Genomic DNA, 16,681 nt, shown 5'->3' on the forward strand with positions numbered 1-16,681 from the left:
TCCAAATTTTGACTTCTTTTCTTTTTCCTCCATCATCGTCTCCTTCCTTCCACCACCTAAATGACATTTAACTTTCTTTCATCCCTCCACCAAGTCAAAGACAAGGAAAGGAAAAGACTCAAAATGAACCCAATTTATTTTGATTCTTGTTGTGAAATGCTGGGGGAGGAAGAGGCTCAATTAAATTCAGTGGATATTTATACCTTCAATTGTGTTAGAGACTGATGGCAAAAGTCCAGACATGGGGGGAACGGGCAACTTGACATAAGTGGTTGAAGAACCTAAACCCCTAGTCAGGAAGATCTGGATTCAAGTCCTACGTGATACATACTGACTATATAACCCTGGGCAGGATATTTAACCTCTTAGTGAACCAGGCAAATTTCTAAGACTGACTTGCAGAACAGTTGGTGACTTGAATAAAGGAGGTTTTGTCATTGAAAAATCCCTACACCAATGAAATCACATGTTGGGAATAGAAAAAGAAGTGTTAGAGAATTATTCATGGATTTCAATTATCCATGCTTTTTTGACCTATCATCCAATTTTTCCACTCATTATCCCAGACTGTTGAGTGTCACTAGAAAAATGTAATGAAATAAAATGAAAAAATATAATGAGATCAAGCTGGTTTCATCCACTCACAGTGAGTGATCAACTCACTGCTTTCATCTTTGACTCTGTTTCATTCCTCGATGTGATTTGGCTAAACTTTCCTTTCCTTGAGGCTACAAATGTACCCCAACCCCTAACATTTAGCCTCTGATTTCACCGGGAAGATTGAGAACATTAGATGGAAGCTCCCTCAATCTCCCTCCACAAGTAAAAATTTCTAAGCATTTTCACTCAGTCTCTCCTCCTCCCTTCCTCATCTCAAAAAATAGGTATCCTTACTCCTTGCTGGGGCTAATTCCTCTCCCTGTACCTTCCATGATGCTTTCGCTGATCCCTACTAACCCTGACCTAACTGGTAATGGTAGAAGTCCTATCTTTCCACTCACAGACCTGACAAAGTAGAAGGAATCTCTCTCATTACTTCTAATTCCAAAAATCTGCAATATGATTGACGTAGGTATTCCCTCCAATGATGCAGATCTCAAACCACCCACACCTTTTATTTTTATCCTGTGTGCGCTTGTCCGTGTCCTCCTGTAAATGCTCCAGGAGGGATTAGGAGGGTCACCCAATTTACTGACTTTCTTCTAGATGTCTTGGTGTTACACGGATACCAAAGGAGTATACAGGCTATCAGTTACCCCCTTGCATCTCGTTACAAGATCAGCCTGCCTCCTTTTTCAGTTACTTATATCCCTGATGATATCCCTTGCACCACTTACCCTTCTTAGTCAGTAATATGTTGCAGTTTATTCACACTACCTCTCCATTGAACTCTGGGTGGCCCTCAATTTTAATTCCTTGGGGAGTATATTTTCCATGACTTGTTGCTACCAGAAGAGTATCATTGTTAAAAAGACTGACCTTTGTTTCAGAAAGAAAGTTTGGGTCATTAAAAGCACGCTATAGTTTCCCAGAAGCAATCTAACCCAACCCTCTTTAATTCTAGGCCCAGTTCACTGTTTACTGCTTGTCCAAGATGTATGTGCTTAGGGACCAAATTTTTACAGGCAGTTCATTCAACTACATATCATAGTCAAAAAATAAGTATTCTTTATCCACTTGTTTGTTTGCTTTTTCCCCCTTGGAGGATAGTGATATAGAACTCTCTGAATATGCCTCTCATTGAGGAATCTCTGCAGTATTTGAGGGCTTGATGGCATTAACACAATGTCATCTGCAGACAATAACATCTGAAGGACCTCACCATCTATGGGAAATTCCTTTCCTATTTGGACTCTGTGTTAGATAGCTTCCATGTCAGCAGAAACAGTCTTTGACAAGCATACATCTTCCTGTTTTTGTGCCTTCCTTGATGTTAATACTCTGAAGATCAAGCACAATTATTTATGTTGTTACATCTCTCAAGGAACATTGGATGATTTTGACAATTTTGAAATAGCTTATTGGAGGAGAAGCTTTTAGGTGGCATTTTGCTCTAGTAAATCAATTTAATTTGGGGTTTAGATTTTTTTTTAAATAGTCATCAATAAGCATTATGAGATCTTGTATTTTTCACACCTTTCAGTCAATTGTGTGACTCTGGTAAAGAATATCATTTGTGAAAGCCTGCTTGTTTGTATTCCAAACCTCCATCAAATGTGACCTCAGTCAGGGTGTAGATCATTTTCCTAAAGATTTTCTAGAAATGAAAGGCATGTGGATCAGTAGCTAATTTTTTCCTCGATGATTTTTTTTCAGTAAATAAAAAGGTCTATGTTTTTCCCTAAGCATTTGGTATCCTATCTTCTTTCAGAGATCTGGAGAATCAGTCTCTTAAGGAACTCACAAATATGTTGCTTCCAACAAAGATCACCTCTGTGCATACTTAGATTAGTCCAGCTGCTCTCAGCATTTTTGTTTCTTTAATGTCATTTCTGCATCCTCATGTAGCACATTGAGGACTATGGTATTAATACTACAAATGTGCTCACTCCCGTGAAATTCATGGAGAACAGGATTTATTACAAAAATCTTCACAGATCTTTTTCCATTTTTTTGTCTTGTTCCTTTTTCGCTTTCTTTCATTCTTGCCTTTAGGATGATCTGGCTTAATTGTGTCTCTCACCAGCCTCTTTATAAACATGGTTTCCCCTCTGACTGGTTCTCACTGCTATGTGAAGTGTATGGCTCATTGGCTCATAATCTTCCACCATCTTTCTTCATAAAATTTTTAAAATTGAGTTTATATTCTTAACTCGTGCTGTCCATGGTCTCCATATCTCTCTGCTTGGCATAGAGACAGAGTACTGCCAATTGAGGCAATTTTTTAAACTCTCTTTGAATTCTTCATTCTAGTGACTTATTTACATTGGTTAAAATTCAATGGGAAATGCCAACAGTGAATGCAAATGTCTGTTCTTTTAACTATTCCTTCCCCCTCCTTTTTTTTTTTGGTCTTACTATGCTACTTAAATGGGTTAGAATTTACCTGAACTGTATGCCATTATCTTCTCACTTTTGTTCTTTCTTCCATTTTTTGGTATTAATTTTTATGTTTGTCCTCACAAGTCTAATTCTACAGAAACAGTAGATTCAGAAACAACTCCCACATCGGTAACTGAACTTTTAGAATATAAGCAATTTCCTTTTTTATAATGGTATTTGGTATTCACCTTATCCAGACTCTCCTAAGAATCTTCTTGAAGAAAATATGCAAAACATATAGTTATGAGGCTGCCTCATTTTAGCCTCACTCATTTCTAAATCCTAAATCATATTTTCTGTCATAACCTTCATCATCAGCTTCTATGTCCACCTTTGCATTGAAGTCCCTGACTATTAAAGTATGCTTTGGTTTGAACTGAAATTCTTACATCAAGAACTTCTCTGCCTCCTCATCTTTTGCAAAAGATGTTAGTGCATAAACCATTATCATTTTCATGTTCATTTTTTAAAGTCATCATGACAAGATGACCAAGTATTCCATGAAATAAAGTTTCTTGTTGCCCCCGGATGCCTAGTAATACCAACTCCACTGATTTCTTGATTTTCCATTCCAGAGAGTCATGTTTTCATTTAGCTATGACTTGCTTTTTTTATATTCTGGCTTTATTTTAACTGAGAATGCCAAATTTCGCAGGATTCAGTTCCTCCATTGGACTAGTGATTGGACAAGGATTTCACATTTAGAGTAACAAAAATAAAGATAACATACAAACTGGCTAAAAACTTACTGAATTAACTTCTCAGATATTGTTATAGGGTTACTGGATATGCGTCACATATTCCTGCTAATATCAGAGCCACGAATTTTCATATATCCACGTTAAGGTGGTACCTGTTGTTTTTTCAATTGCTTTAAATTGTTTTTCAAACGATACTGATAACAGGATACCTACATCATGAAGTGGGTAGGCAGCCTCATAGATATTGTGTGCTATTAATGAATGAATACCTGTAAAAGAAGGAAAGACAAAGATGGTCAATACCTTCAAGGGCAGACTGACTATTATGACCTAAGTAATATTGAAATAATTCTTACATATCACATTATTGGATAGCTCAGACCAGGAGAACAGCAATCACAATGGATTAAACCACTTTGAGAGTGCTGAAAGAATGTAGGTCCTGAGCCTGAGCTGTCCCTGAGATACTGGAACAACACAACACTCGTTATCCCAAAAAAGCAATTTTTATATATCACATTATATATTTTTATATATCACATTATAATCCATGCATATTTATATTGCTAATAAGGATGTGTTAGAGTTCTAGCCTTGGAGTCCAGAAGGTATGCGTTGGATTCCTGCCTCTGACCATCCCCAAGATACTTTATCCTCCTCTTCTTTTCCTAAATCCTCCATAGAAGATTCACTTGGAGTGCTGAAGTCATTACCCTGGTTCATAGACTTGTTCAATGTCTATTGAAATGTATGAATATTATTCCTTTCCAACGATGTCTATGTTGTTTTGAATCATAAGTTTCCAGGGGTCAAGGATCAAATTAGTGCCACTTCTTTTGTACAGTATCCAGAATAGCACCACAGAGATAGGCATTTACAAAAGGAAAGGAAAGGAGAAAGAGAAAGAAGAGAAGGAGAATGGGAAGGGAAGGAAAAAGTGGACAGCAGGAAAAAAGGAGAAAAAAGAGAAGGAAGAAAGGGGGGAAATTCCTAAAGGGGGAGAAAAGAAAGGAAATAAAGAACAAAAATCATATCTCTGGGCAGAGCCAAAATGGTAGAGAAGCAGGAATCAGTGCAACAATGAGCTCCTTTACCCCCACAACCACCAAAAGAAAAGTCATCCAAACAGATCTAGAAAACACACCAGACCGAATCCTGATAGGGAAATTTTAAGAAAATCATGGTGAGTCATTTTTCCAGCCCAAGACTACATAGGGATACAGAAAGAAAGGACACTGGGAATGGGGCCTTGGTGTGTGGCACATGATGTGGAACATGGAGGACACTAGCACCAGGGAAAAGCTCTTTATATAAACCTGGAGAGGGTCCCAGAACCATGTCAGGCACCCATGGACACATACTAGAGTACCATGACTGGAACAGGTGGAAACTGGTAGCCTTGTTGCCTGATCACAGATTCAGGACTTACAGAACAAAGGAACTGCACCCATCCTCCTCTCCACAGTGGTGTGACACAAATCCCAGGAGCAGAGCAGAGTGTCAATTCTAGCTTCCAGCCTAGTCTGAAGCCTTCAGAGAAATAACCAGGGCAGCAATCCCATACCAAAAGGGAGCTAGCAGTTCTGTAACTCTGAACTAACAGAGTTTCCCAGTTGGCTAACAGTGACTGAGTCCAGCAGCAATCTACTGCTGCTCAGACCCAAACCTAGGTCAGAAACTTGGATAGCTCAGACCGGTAGAGCAGCAACCACACTTTACCAGTATCAAACCACTTTGAGAGTGCTGAAAGAATGTAGGTCCTGAGCCTGAGCTGTCCCTGAGATACTAGAACAACACAACACTCATTACCCCAATAAAGCAACAAAAGGACCGTCCCAGACCTTCCCTACAGAATTTTGTAGAACCAGTTCCTAACATCAAGTCCAAAGTTGGGAAGTAGTCTGGAAGAATGAGAAAATTTTTTAAAAGAATCTCATTATGAAAAGCCATTATGCTAGCAAAGATGCGCAAGATATAAACCCAGAAGAGAATTATTTATAAGAAAAGTCTCGAGGAAAAAACAGCTTTGGCCAAATTCAACTAGAATTCCCAGAAAAAAAATGAATCAGGAGTTTAAAATGGTTTCTCTCAATGAAATGAGACTGCTAGAGGAGAAACTTGGAAAAGAAATGAGAGCTATGGAAGAAAGAGCTGGAAGGGGAATTTACAGCTTGGCACAAGTGACAAGTTGCCTGAAAATTAGAATGGACCAAACAGAAGCCAATGACTTCATGAGACAAAAAGAAATATGTCAAAATTAATCAGAGAGAAAAAATTTTAAGATTGCTTGAATACCCTGATCAAAACAAGAGCTTGGACATCATATTTCAAAAAAAAATCTTAAAAGAAAATTAGCCAGATCCCTCAGAACCACAGGGCAAAATAGAAATAGAAGGAATCCAGCACCTTCTGGGGAAAAAAAAACTTCCAGGAACATTATAACTATAATACAGAGACAATAGATCAAGTGAAAAATACTACAAGGAACCAGAAAAAAGAACTTGGTTATGGAGGATCCATAGTCAGCATCACCCATGATTTAGCAGCCACCATTTTAAAGGAACAGAGATCTTGGAAAAGTTATATTCCAGAAAGCAAAGGATATGAACTTACAGCTAAAAATTACTTACCTAGAAAAACTGAGTATAATCTTAATGGGGAAAATGGATTTTTTAATGAAATGGATTAATTTCTGATGAAAAGAGCAGAGCTATGAACTTTGAAGTTCAAGCACAGGAGTTAAATGGAACATATAAAGGTAAACAAAAACAATGATAAAGGACTACACAATGGAAAGCTGTTTATATTCTTATCTGGGGAGGTGATACATGTGTCCCCTATGAACTCTATTATCTTCAGGGTTCAAAGAGCGAGCCTAATTAGACAAGTGATTCTGTTATATTTTGATAATTTTAAATGAAGAACGGAAATGGAAAGGAAGAAAAATATAGTAGGAAAAGAAAGGAAAAAGAAGGTTAGGGAAAATTATTTCACATAATCAGGGTATGCAAGTATATATCTATACAAATTAAGATGAGAGGGTATGGGGTGTAGCTGACACTTGAACCTCAGTAACATCTAAACTGGTCAAAGAAGGGAAGAATACATATGCATGCATGCACACTCGTAAAGATGTACTCACACCCAGAGATGTTGGGTACAGAAATACGTTTTACTCAACAGGGAAACAGGAAGGAAAAGAGAGAAGTGAGGACTAAAGAGAGAGATTGGTCCTAGCAAAACCAACCTTAAGGATGCTCAAAAACATAGCTCCTTTTGAGATAGCAAAGTATGGTCATCTGAAGGGATGCCCATAATTGAGGAATGACTGAACAAGTTATGGTATATAAATGTGATAGAATTCTATTGTGCTATAATAAATGATTAAAGGGATGTATTCAAAGAAAGCTGGAAAGATATACAAACTGACACAGAGTAAAGTGAACAAAACAAGGAGAACAATTTATACAAAGATAGCAATATCGTAAAGTCAAACAATTTGGAAAGAATTAGGAACTCTGAGTAGTGGAATGACCAACTACAATTCCAGAAGACTAATGATAAAACATGATGCCCTCTCCTGTTAGAGAATTGAAAGACTCAGAGCACATAATAAGGCATACCTATTTTTTGGACATGGCCAATGTTGAAATGTGTTTCACTTGACTATATGTGTTTTCCTTATTTTTCAATGGTAGAGGGAGGGGGAACGACCTAGGTGAGGAGGAAGACGAGAAGACAGCATTTTCCTGATGTAAAAAAAAAATGTATTTTACTAAAAAAAGTTATGTTTTTGCTTTTCCACTATTCATATATATCCTTTGTCCTCAAACCAAAGCAGGGAAGATTAGTAGACCCTAAAGGTGAAAAATAGGTGAGTAGGATAGGTGACTAGAAAAGGAGAGGAAAAAAAATGCCTTATGACCCCAGGCTAAGAAACCTGACCACCCATAGCTCTCTCTAAGGTACAAAGGATAACCAAACTAGACTATATCAAATCTGTTAAAATTCATCCCCCATCCACCATCCTGTCCTTTGGTTTCTATACATAAATTCAGGACGATTGGAATCACACTCAATTATCTCTCAATCCTCTCCTTAGAATTTAGGAACCATACTCTCTTATTCAGCTGGTTCTGGGATGCAAGGCTTGAGTACAAGAAGAATATAATGCTACAGGAGATGACCCCGTTGCAGATTATCATCAGCAATGTTCCAGAAGAAGGATAACTGATTCATATAAGGTTATAGCGGGCAGAAGGCTAGGAAGGGGCAATTATCCCAATGAGTTGAAAACTTGGGTGGATTTAGAGCAGAAATATCACCAGGGCATTAGAACTTCTTTTCTGATATATCATCAACATAAAACAGTGAGAAAATCGGAGGAGCTTTATTTGGGGGAAGAAAGGATAGAGAAATGCTTGGGTTACTCAAGGAACTGCAGATTTGTGTTACTCTCAAGACTATAATTTCACTCTGAGCATCATTAATCAATTCAAGAATGGTAACCACAGCAATGTGAAGCCACCCTACAATAATCAAGGGGAAGAGACCCAAGTGCCAGCAAAGGAGGAGAGGAAGGGGACTTCAAAGTTTATGAAGGGCTGTCGACATGGATAAAAGCTGAAACATCACAGGCTATCAGCTCCCCTACCTCTACCCCCATCATCCTTCCCCACCACAAAGGGTTGCCATGGCAACTGGAGCCAGGAAACAACCCGAAAAGCCATTTGTGGGGGGCATCTCAAAACAGCAGGAAAGAGACAGAGCAGGTGGTTGGGCCACTTGGCCTTCCTCTGGTTCCCACTGTGTCGTGAGCACTATGGATCCAGCAATCTGGATCCAGATTGGCAATTAAGACTTGTGTCTTCCAGTTCAGTTTCTCCTATCAATCTCTCCTATCTTCTCTCCCAATCAGATCAGGACCTGTTCTACAATTTTGTAATCTTAGAAGGTTGTCTATGACACTCAGAAGTTATATGACTTACTCAAAGTCAAAAGCAGGACTTAAATCCAGTTCTTTGTGATTCCAAGGCTGGCTTTCTAGCCATCATGACATACTTCTTTCAACTTCTTTTGGAAACTAAAAAGGATCTGTCATAAAATGATCTACTTCCCTGAACTCTCCCTGCTACCCCCATTCTTATTCCCTGCCCTGTAGTCAAATGTTTCTAGCTAGGGTACCATGAAGACCTACATGTCACATTTAGCATTTGTGCCACACAATTTGACTCCCAATTATCTGCTGCTTTGTACTCTTTTTTTGGAGGGGTCATGCAGGGCAATTGGGGTTTAAGTGACTTGCCCAAGGTCACACAGCTAGTAAATGTGTCAAGTGTCTGAGACCGGATTTGAACTCAGGTCCTCCTGACTCCAGGGCTGGTGCTCTACTCACTGTGCCACCTAGCTGCCCCTGCTTGCTTTGTACTTTTTATGGATTTTTATAAGTGTTACTACAGTCTTAAGTACTCATTAACTTCCTAAGTGCCCACTTCTGGTTTTTTTGCATGTTTTGTAAGCACCTAGACTCTCCTAGGCATATAGAAGGTGCTCGATAAACATTTACTGCATGTCCTTACCTACCCTTTTTCCCATGAAAAGGACTCCAAGCATCCAGCTCCTTGCCTTGTTGGTCAATATGATCCTGGTAACTAGTTCATCAAGTTACAGCAAAGACCAAAATCCCCAGCATCTACCCCCAATGACATTTCATGGGTCATTTTATCAGTGGCTTCTGAGCAATGTGGGTGGCAAAGAGTCCAACCACTTTTCTTTGTCCCTTGGCTTGTACCCCAAACTCAAAATTCAAGATCCTACCCTTAATAGAGTAGGAAATAAGTTTAAGAGAAGGAAAAAAAATCAGATGTTTTGAAAGGAGGTCTTCCTTTGAAAAATCTTTTTTTTTTCCTCCCTTTTAAAAAAATGGGCTAATTGATTCCATCATGTATAATCCATCTGGCCATACTAAGCTTTCTTCTTCAGGATCAGATCTAAGTTTTTTCCTCCCTACAACCAACCCAGGGGATGCCCAGACCCTCACCACAGGGCTCCCCTGGGGTGAGGAGTGGGAGGAGGGTAGTTCAAGCATCCTGGATTGCCTGACCTGGGCCCCATAGCCTTAGCTTATACAACATATTGGGAAGGGGAATTCTTACCAATGTTAATGGGTATCTTGAAGTATTAAAAACAGCTGCCTGGGAATCTAGGTGGTAGCTGGGTCGCACAGTGGATAGAGCCCTGGACTTAAAGTCAGGAAGATCTGAGTTCAAATCCACAACCTCAGACACTTACTAGCTATGTGACCCAGAGCAAGTCACCCTCAGCTTCACTGTCCTCCTCTGTTAAGCGGGAATGATAACAGCATCTATCTCCCAGGGATTTTGCATGGGTAAAATGACACAATATTTGTAAAGTGCATTGCAAACCTTAAAGTGTTATATAAGTGTTTATTATTATTATTAAACTGGGATAAAGTGATTGACTCATATGTGTGTGTGTGTATATATATATATATATACACACATATATATATATATACTTACACACACACACATATGTATATATGTACAAAAGAACCTTGGCAGGGGTGGGGGGAAATCCCAGAAATCTAACTTTTCATATGTATTTTCATGGTTTAGATATATAAGATATACACATATATAACCACACTTGTGATCTCAATAATCGAATTCAATAAACATTTATCAAATGCCTACTATGTGCCAGGCACTGTGCTAAGTGCTGGGGATACAGATAAGAAAAAGAAAGATAGTCTTTAATTTAATCAGTGAAGATGTAGTGAACAGAAGACTGGCTTTTTTTAGATAACATGTATATAGCACTTACTGAGTGCCAGGCACTGTGCTAAGCTCTTTATAAATCTTATTTCATTTGATCTTCACGATAACCCTGGGAGGTGGGTGCTATTGTTATCCCCATTTTACAGATAAGGAAACTGAGGCAAACAGAAGCAAAGTAACTTGCCCAAGGTCCTACAGCTAGTAAGTGTCTGAGGCCAGATTTGGACTCAGGTCTTCCTGATTGCAGACCTGATGCTTTATCCACTGGGCCATCTAGTTGCCCTTGCCTTGGAGTCCTACCTATCTGGCATATACTAGGTCATGTGACCATGGGTAAATTACTTATTTCTCAGTGCCCAAGACATCTCTCATATAATTTATACACATATTGTAGAAAATGTACTCATCTATAATATATTATCACCCCCATTTTACAAGTGAATAAACCGAAGCTTAGCAAAGTAACTTGTCCATGGTCACACAGCTAAGAATCATGAATCTAGGATGTGAACCGAGATCTACCATTTTTTCCACCATGCCTCTCTGAGAATTTCTAGAGGACAAAGGCTATGAAATATAATGAAAACTAGTTTCTGATAGACTTGCTGCCTATTTTCTTGCCTAACGCTATTTGTGTCAGGACCAACATATAGGATCTGGGCTGTCAGAATGCTGAGGACTGGATGCCAGAGGTTGAGGATCTTGTGGGGGCAATTCAGGAAAGGGGATGACAACTGAGAAGTGATTGCATCCCCCAGTGCCAGGAAATAGCCTGAGAGCTGGTGTTAGAGTTTGGGGTGGGGTGGAAACCATCCTAAGTGTAGAAAGGAAGGAGTGTGGACCAAGGGTTGGCATTGGGGCTGTTTGTGGGAGGTAGCTCTTCAAAGTGAGTTTGGCATGAGAAGGACCCACTGGATACATATGGGACCAAGTGGGAAAGTGGGAAATCCAGGGATGTTAGAAAGAGTAGGCAAAACAGAGGACACAGAGAGTGGGCATGGGAGAAAAGATGTGAAAGAACATGAGTGCTAGGATAAGGGTAGGTGACACCTCCAGCTGTTTGTTGAGATCCAATTTGCTAGAGACTACTTACAGATCTTGGTCCCAGTGCCCCATATCCACAGAGCAGGAAGAGAAGTGATGAAAGGCTGCTAACCAGATTTTGGCTTCTATAGCTTTTCTTTCTATAGCTCCAACTAATCTGTTTTGAGCAAAGAGTCTAGAGATAGAGGTACTCTAAGTGACAAGGTCATGGGTTGCAAGTGACTTTGACAGTATCATGACACTAGAACCTTGAACAAAAGCCTGAAAAACCTAACTTTCTGTTGGTAATCTCATGGGCACCTCTATTTTGCTAACGATGAAGAAAAAACCAAGTAGTTAAAGTTTATGGCTTGACTCCCAAAGAGAATCTCACAAAATTGCTAAGTGTCTGTTGGGTGACAGGGTCTAACAACCCCCTTCCCTCTGGGCCAAACTCAAAGGAAACTTTTATCTACCACACAGGTATTTAGAGGATGATGCTGTCTTAGCTCCTGAAAATCCATTTGGTTTTGATTCTCCCCAGAATAGGTCCCAACTCACCAAGCACTTTGCTTTCATCCCCATTCTCCAGCCCAGCAAAAATCTAAACCAGATCTGCTGCACTGTGCATTTAGAAGAAACTATATTTACCCATCACCAAATTGTCTTGACGTGTGCTTAATTACTTAAATGCCTTTAATCCTGGGTCTTTTCTTCTAACAAAATGTAAACCAGTTCAGCTGGCTAAATGATAAACCAGATGTTTACAACATACAACTTGGTCTGGCTTCGGTCGAAATAATTAAGACATCATCTCCTGAGCGGAGAGGGAGGGGGCATCCAAAGCTTCTATTTGTTTAAGTGCTCTGACACCAAAAGGTCCATGAAAAGAGAGATCCATCAATCAGCAATTTTCTGTCCGCTCAAGGTAACAATAGCTTCCACATGTAGGAACGAGAAGACATTTTACCCCCTTAGATACGGTCAAAGTGGGGCCTCCACACTCTCTCTGGCCACAGGACCTCAATGGCAATGAAAACAAAGGGATATGCATCCCTTCCCTAAAGAGTCTCCCTCACTAAAAAAAAGGCTCTAGATTTGAGATCCTGTAAAATTTCCCCACAGCCCTGTGCAGTCCAATTTAATGTATTGATCTTGAGATGTTAATCAGCCTGAAAAACATAATGCAAGTTTAAGAGAAATCAGGCTGTCATTAAGTACTTTTGAAACAAAATGTTTTCATAGTAGTCCTTTTCACAATAATTCTAAACTCTTCAAGGCTATAAGCTCTTCCTATCACTTGAGGAGGCATCATTATGGCCATATAAAAGCTACTCCTCAAAGTCATGGTAAATGTGGATGGCTTTAAAAGGACTCTGGCTTGGCTGGTTGCTATAGTTTATTTAGCTCCATAGAAGACACAGAATGGGCTTATATAAAAGTCTTTCAACAGTCATAATTCTCCTGCCCTTTCTAGAGGATTTTGAGTAACTACCCCGCCCCCCTTCCTGGATCTCACATTTCCTCTGAAACTATTCAGTCCATCACTCACAGTGTCCTGTGCTACACAGAATTCCACAGAGATAATTCCATTCGATGGCTGATTATGAATGTCAAATGTTGCCTAAAACAGAGAAACCTTGCTTGCCAAGGCGTTTGCCATTTTTGGGAAGGATGTTCACGAAGGGTTCAAACGGGAAAAAAAGCTTATCTATATATTGTGACTGGGATTATACCAAAAGATTTCATTTAAGCCCCTTACCTACTGCTATCTCCTGAATAAGATATAAATGCTCTAGTCAAGGTGAAATTCTCCTTGCTTCTGGGTTCTCATTGTCTGCAGTAAAGATCATGCAATACTTGGGTGTTCCACCCTTCAGCATAACTCATATTACACCTTAGGAGGCTCTCAGACTTACTTTTTAAAAGGAAGTAGAAACCTAAGATAGAGAAACATAGAAAAGCAGTCAGATACAATAAGAAAATCCAATTTACATCAAATTTGGAGAGATTCCTATACATCCACAAGGCCTAGATATATGCCTGGGGTCCACCTGAAGACTCAGAAACACTTAAGAGTGCAAAGATGCAGTTTTGATGAGAAATAGAAGAAGAAAAGGGATTCAGAAACTCAATAAAAGAAGGTGGGAGAGAAGACAGAGTCACCCAATTTCATTCAGACCTAGAAAGAAGTCCTTGACCACAACCTTTTTTAGTCCCAAAGGAGAGGGATGTTCATTCTTCCCATGTACCAAACAGAAACATGAACCTCTACCTTTTCTGATACTGTGAGTCATGCGGATTGTATAGTTTCTGAGTGAAGACACAGTCCACAGTCTTTAAGTAAAGCTACTTAAAATCATCACGAAAGGAGAGGAGAGTTTTCATGACTATTGAGAGATCTGTGATATCGTTCTTCATTTTCTATGGGGCCAAATAAAATCTATCATATAGTTGATGTCTTGTTAGCCTGAGTATGCATAATAGAGACAGTAGTAGAGATAAGTAGAGGTAAGAGCCTTCTTTGGCAGAGAAACACAAGCGAAATTCTAATATTACTTATGGAAAACTTGGAAAGAAACAAGAGGCAGACCAAGTTAGTAAGTAATCCAAGCGTATGTAGGTCTGTTGTGTCAGGGGTTCAATGAACACAAAAGTTAAACTGGCATGATCTTAATATATACGTGATTTTTTTTTGTTGAGAAATGTTCTTTAAGTCAGCATTTTGCTCTACTAAGTTAAACGTATTTTTTAAATTAACACTCAATAAACACATCAGTATCTTTTATTCTATGTACCTTTTGTCATGTGACTATAAAGATGTGGTTTTCTCTCAAAATCATTTGTAAAAAGCCTACCTATTCCTTTCCCAAATGTTCACCTAGGATAATATCAATGTTTGTCTAGATCATGTTGAGAACATGGGCATATTGATTGTTAATTACTGATGGCTTCTCAATCACTTTTTTGGCGGGGGGATAGTAAAAGGGTTTGAGTTTTTCCCATTATTTCCTCATCAATCATATACGTACCTTAAAAATCAAAGCTAGTTTGTTTATTTCTTGTATATCCGCATTGTCTTCTTTATAAAGCATCACTTTTCTTGTTCACTGGAAATATTTCCATTTGCACTTTCAAGATTTTGTTCATAAAAGTCTCCTATCTCTTTCTCAGACTTCCTTGTAGATGTTTAGGCCTCAGGCTCCTAGTTTTTCCTTAAACTTTTTTGAAATCTGCTCTTTCAAACTCTAATGTGCCTATCAGCCTTTGTTCAACTTTCCTTTCATTATTCATCCTGAAATCTAACACAAAGTGATCACTTTACCCTCCAGAAACCCACCATGTTCACTTCACCAACCAAACCTCCTAATTGGTAGGAACCAGGACAAGAACAGAAGCTCCCTTCTTTGCTTCTTCTAGTTTTTGAAAGATGAAGTTATCACTAAAGCAAACCCAAAATTTTCCAAATGCTGCATTTTAGCAGTGAGGAGAGCCCCACTTGGAGGTCTCTATGGACCTCTTGCTTCTAATCAACTATGTTTGTCTATTTCCCCAACTCTTTGTCTATTTTCCCTTTCTGTCCAGGTGAATTATAGAGTACTTTCAATATACTCCAATGGCAATACAGCCTCTGTTTATCTCTCCACTGATATTCACTGAAATGCTCTATGCTTTCCCTCTCTACCCCTATGCTCCCAGGAAATAAATTTGAATTTCACAGCATATGTTCATAATACACAATGCTACCATCACCTCTCATCCTCCTACCAACTTTGTGCCTTATTCTCTTGAGTTCCATTCCACAAAGTCTATGTAATATCTATAAGTTCAAATTTGTACACTTCCACTAGAAACATTGCTATGCTTATTATTCATATTTTCTAGGCTTTCATATAAAAGTCATGGGTTTTATTACTAGCTTCTTGATTGAATTTTGTGTCCTTTAAATTACTGAGCATAAATACTGCTATTCTTCCTTTATTGCATCTGCTGTGCTCTTTGGTACCTACCTACCTTGGTCAATACACACAAGGCAGTTTTCTCCCTCTCAGTTTCAGGCCCTTTGGATCAGATTTTCAAGACTCTAGGTAAATATATTTTTCTAGTCCTTGTTAGATGCTCTCTGTTCCTAGCCAATATTCCCACATTTTAAGTCATGGTCTGAAAATCCTTATCCTATTCTCAGATATTTTCTTAACAAATCTGCATATCTTTTCTTAACAACTTAATTTCAATGGGTAACCATCAAAAATAGTTTTTTTTAAACCACCCCAATTCTCCACTTTTTTGTCCAGTATTCCATTCCCTCTAGAAATGTTTTTCCGTAGATTCCTTCTTGTAGTATCATTCCCTGACACAGGAATACCAGAAGTTGGAAATAGTATTTGTTACTTAAAAGTCTTATAATGTTCTCTATCACATCACAGATCTAGGCCTCAGCAATACAGAAGGACTCTGTAATTAGGGTCATGTCTACAATTAGCTATCTTAGCAAAAAGTTATTAAACAAGACTATTCATCTCTTCTTTCACTCATCTTTCCTAGAGGACCTCTCTCTTTTGATGCATCCTGTAGACCCATACCATCATTTCTTGGAGTGTCAGAGCTGTTTCCAAGTCTCAAGAGTTTCCCAACAGTTTCCCAATCTATTCCAGATGTTCAGCACTGCTTCTTCTCTTCCTTAGCTACATGACAAAGATGAGGACACCATTAGACTTCTTCCAAATCTTTTCCTCCTTTGTTTTTAACCTTGAAGCCCTTCCTCCATTCTTTCATAGTGGATTCATAACTGACCCTATGAAAACATGTCCCATGATGCTTGAGGCTGAGAAAACTTTAATTATGAGGAAACATTTTCTGGATTGTATTTCTCCAAAGGATGTGATATGGATCACATGATAACATCAAAAGTCAAGGACTTTAACTGGTGGACAAAGTTCTCCAAGGAGGGACACTTAAAAAAATAGGGAAGCATAGACAAGAAGAAGGGAGAATACAGTGAGCAGGTATAGGAGTAGTGCAATAATACACAGATTGAATGCATGAATGTATGAATGAATGAATGGATGGATGGATGAAAAAAGCATTTCTAAAGACATATGATGTGCAAAGCAC

The 16,681-nt window shown here is 38.8% G+C and overlaps 1 protein-coding gene across 1 annotated transcript in view; it reads right to left on the reverse strand.

The window, feature by feature from the left end:
* Positions 1-16,681, reverse strand: part of ANO2 (anoctamin 2) — a 536,951-nt gene that overhangs the window by 357,567 nt on the left and 162,703 nt on the right. Inside the window, exon 7 of the mRNA XM_036759072.1 lies at positions 3,957-4,012. Within this exon, the coding sequence (XP_036614967.1) occupies positions 3,957-4,012 (56 nt within the window). The remainder of the gene's footprint in view (positions 1-3,956; positions 4,013-16,681) is intronic.

The sequence above is a fragment of the Trichosurus vulpecula genome, chromosome 5 (genome assembly GCF_011100635.1).
Source record: "Trichosurus vulpecula isolate mTriVul1 chromosome 5, mTriVul1.pri, whole genome shotgun sequence".
Taxonomy (NCBI): Eukaryota; Metazoa; Chordata; class Mammalia; order Diprotodontia; family Phalangeridae; genus Trichosurus; species Trichosurus vulpecula.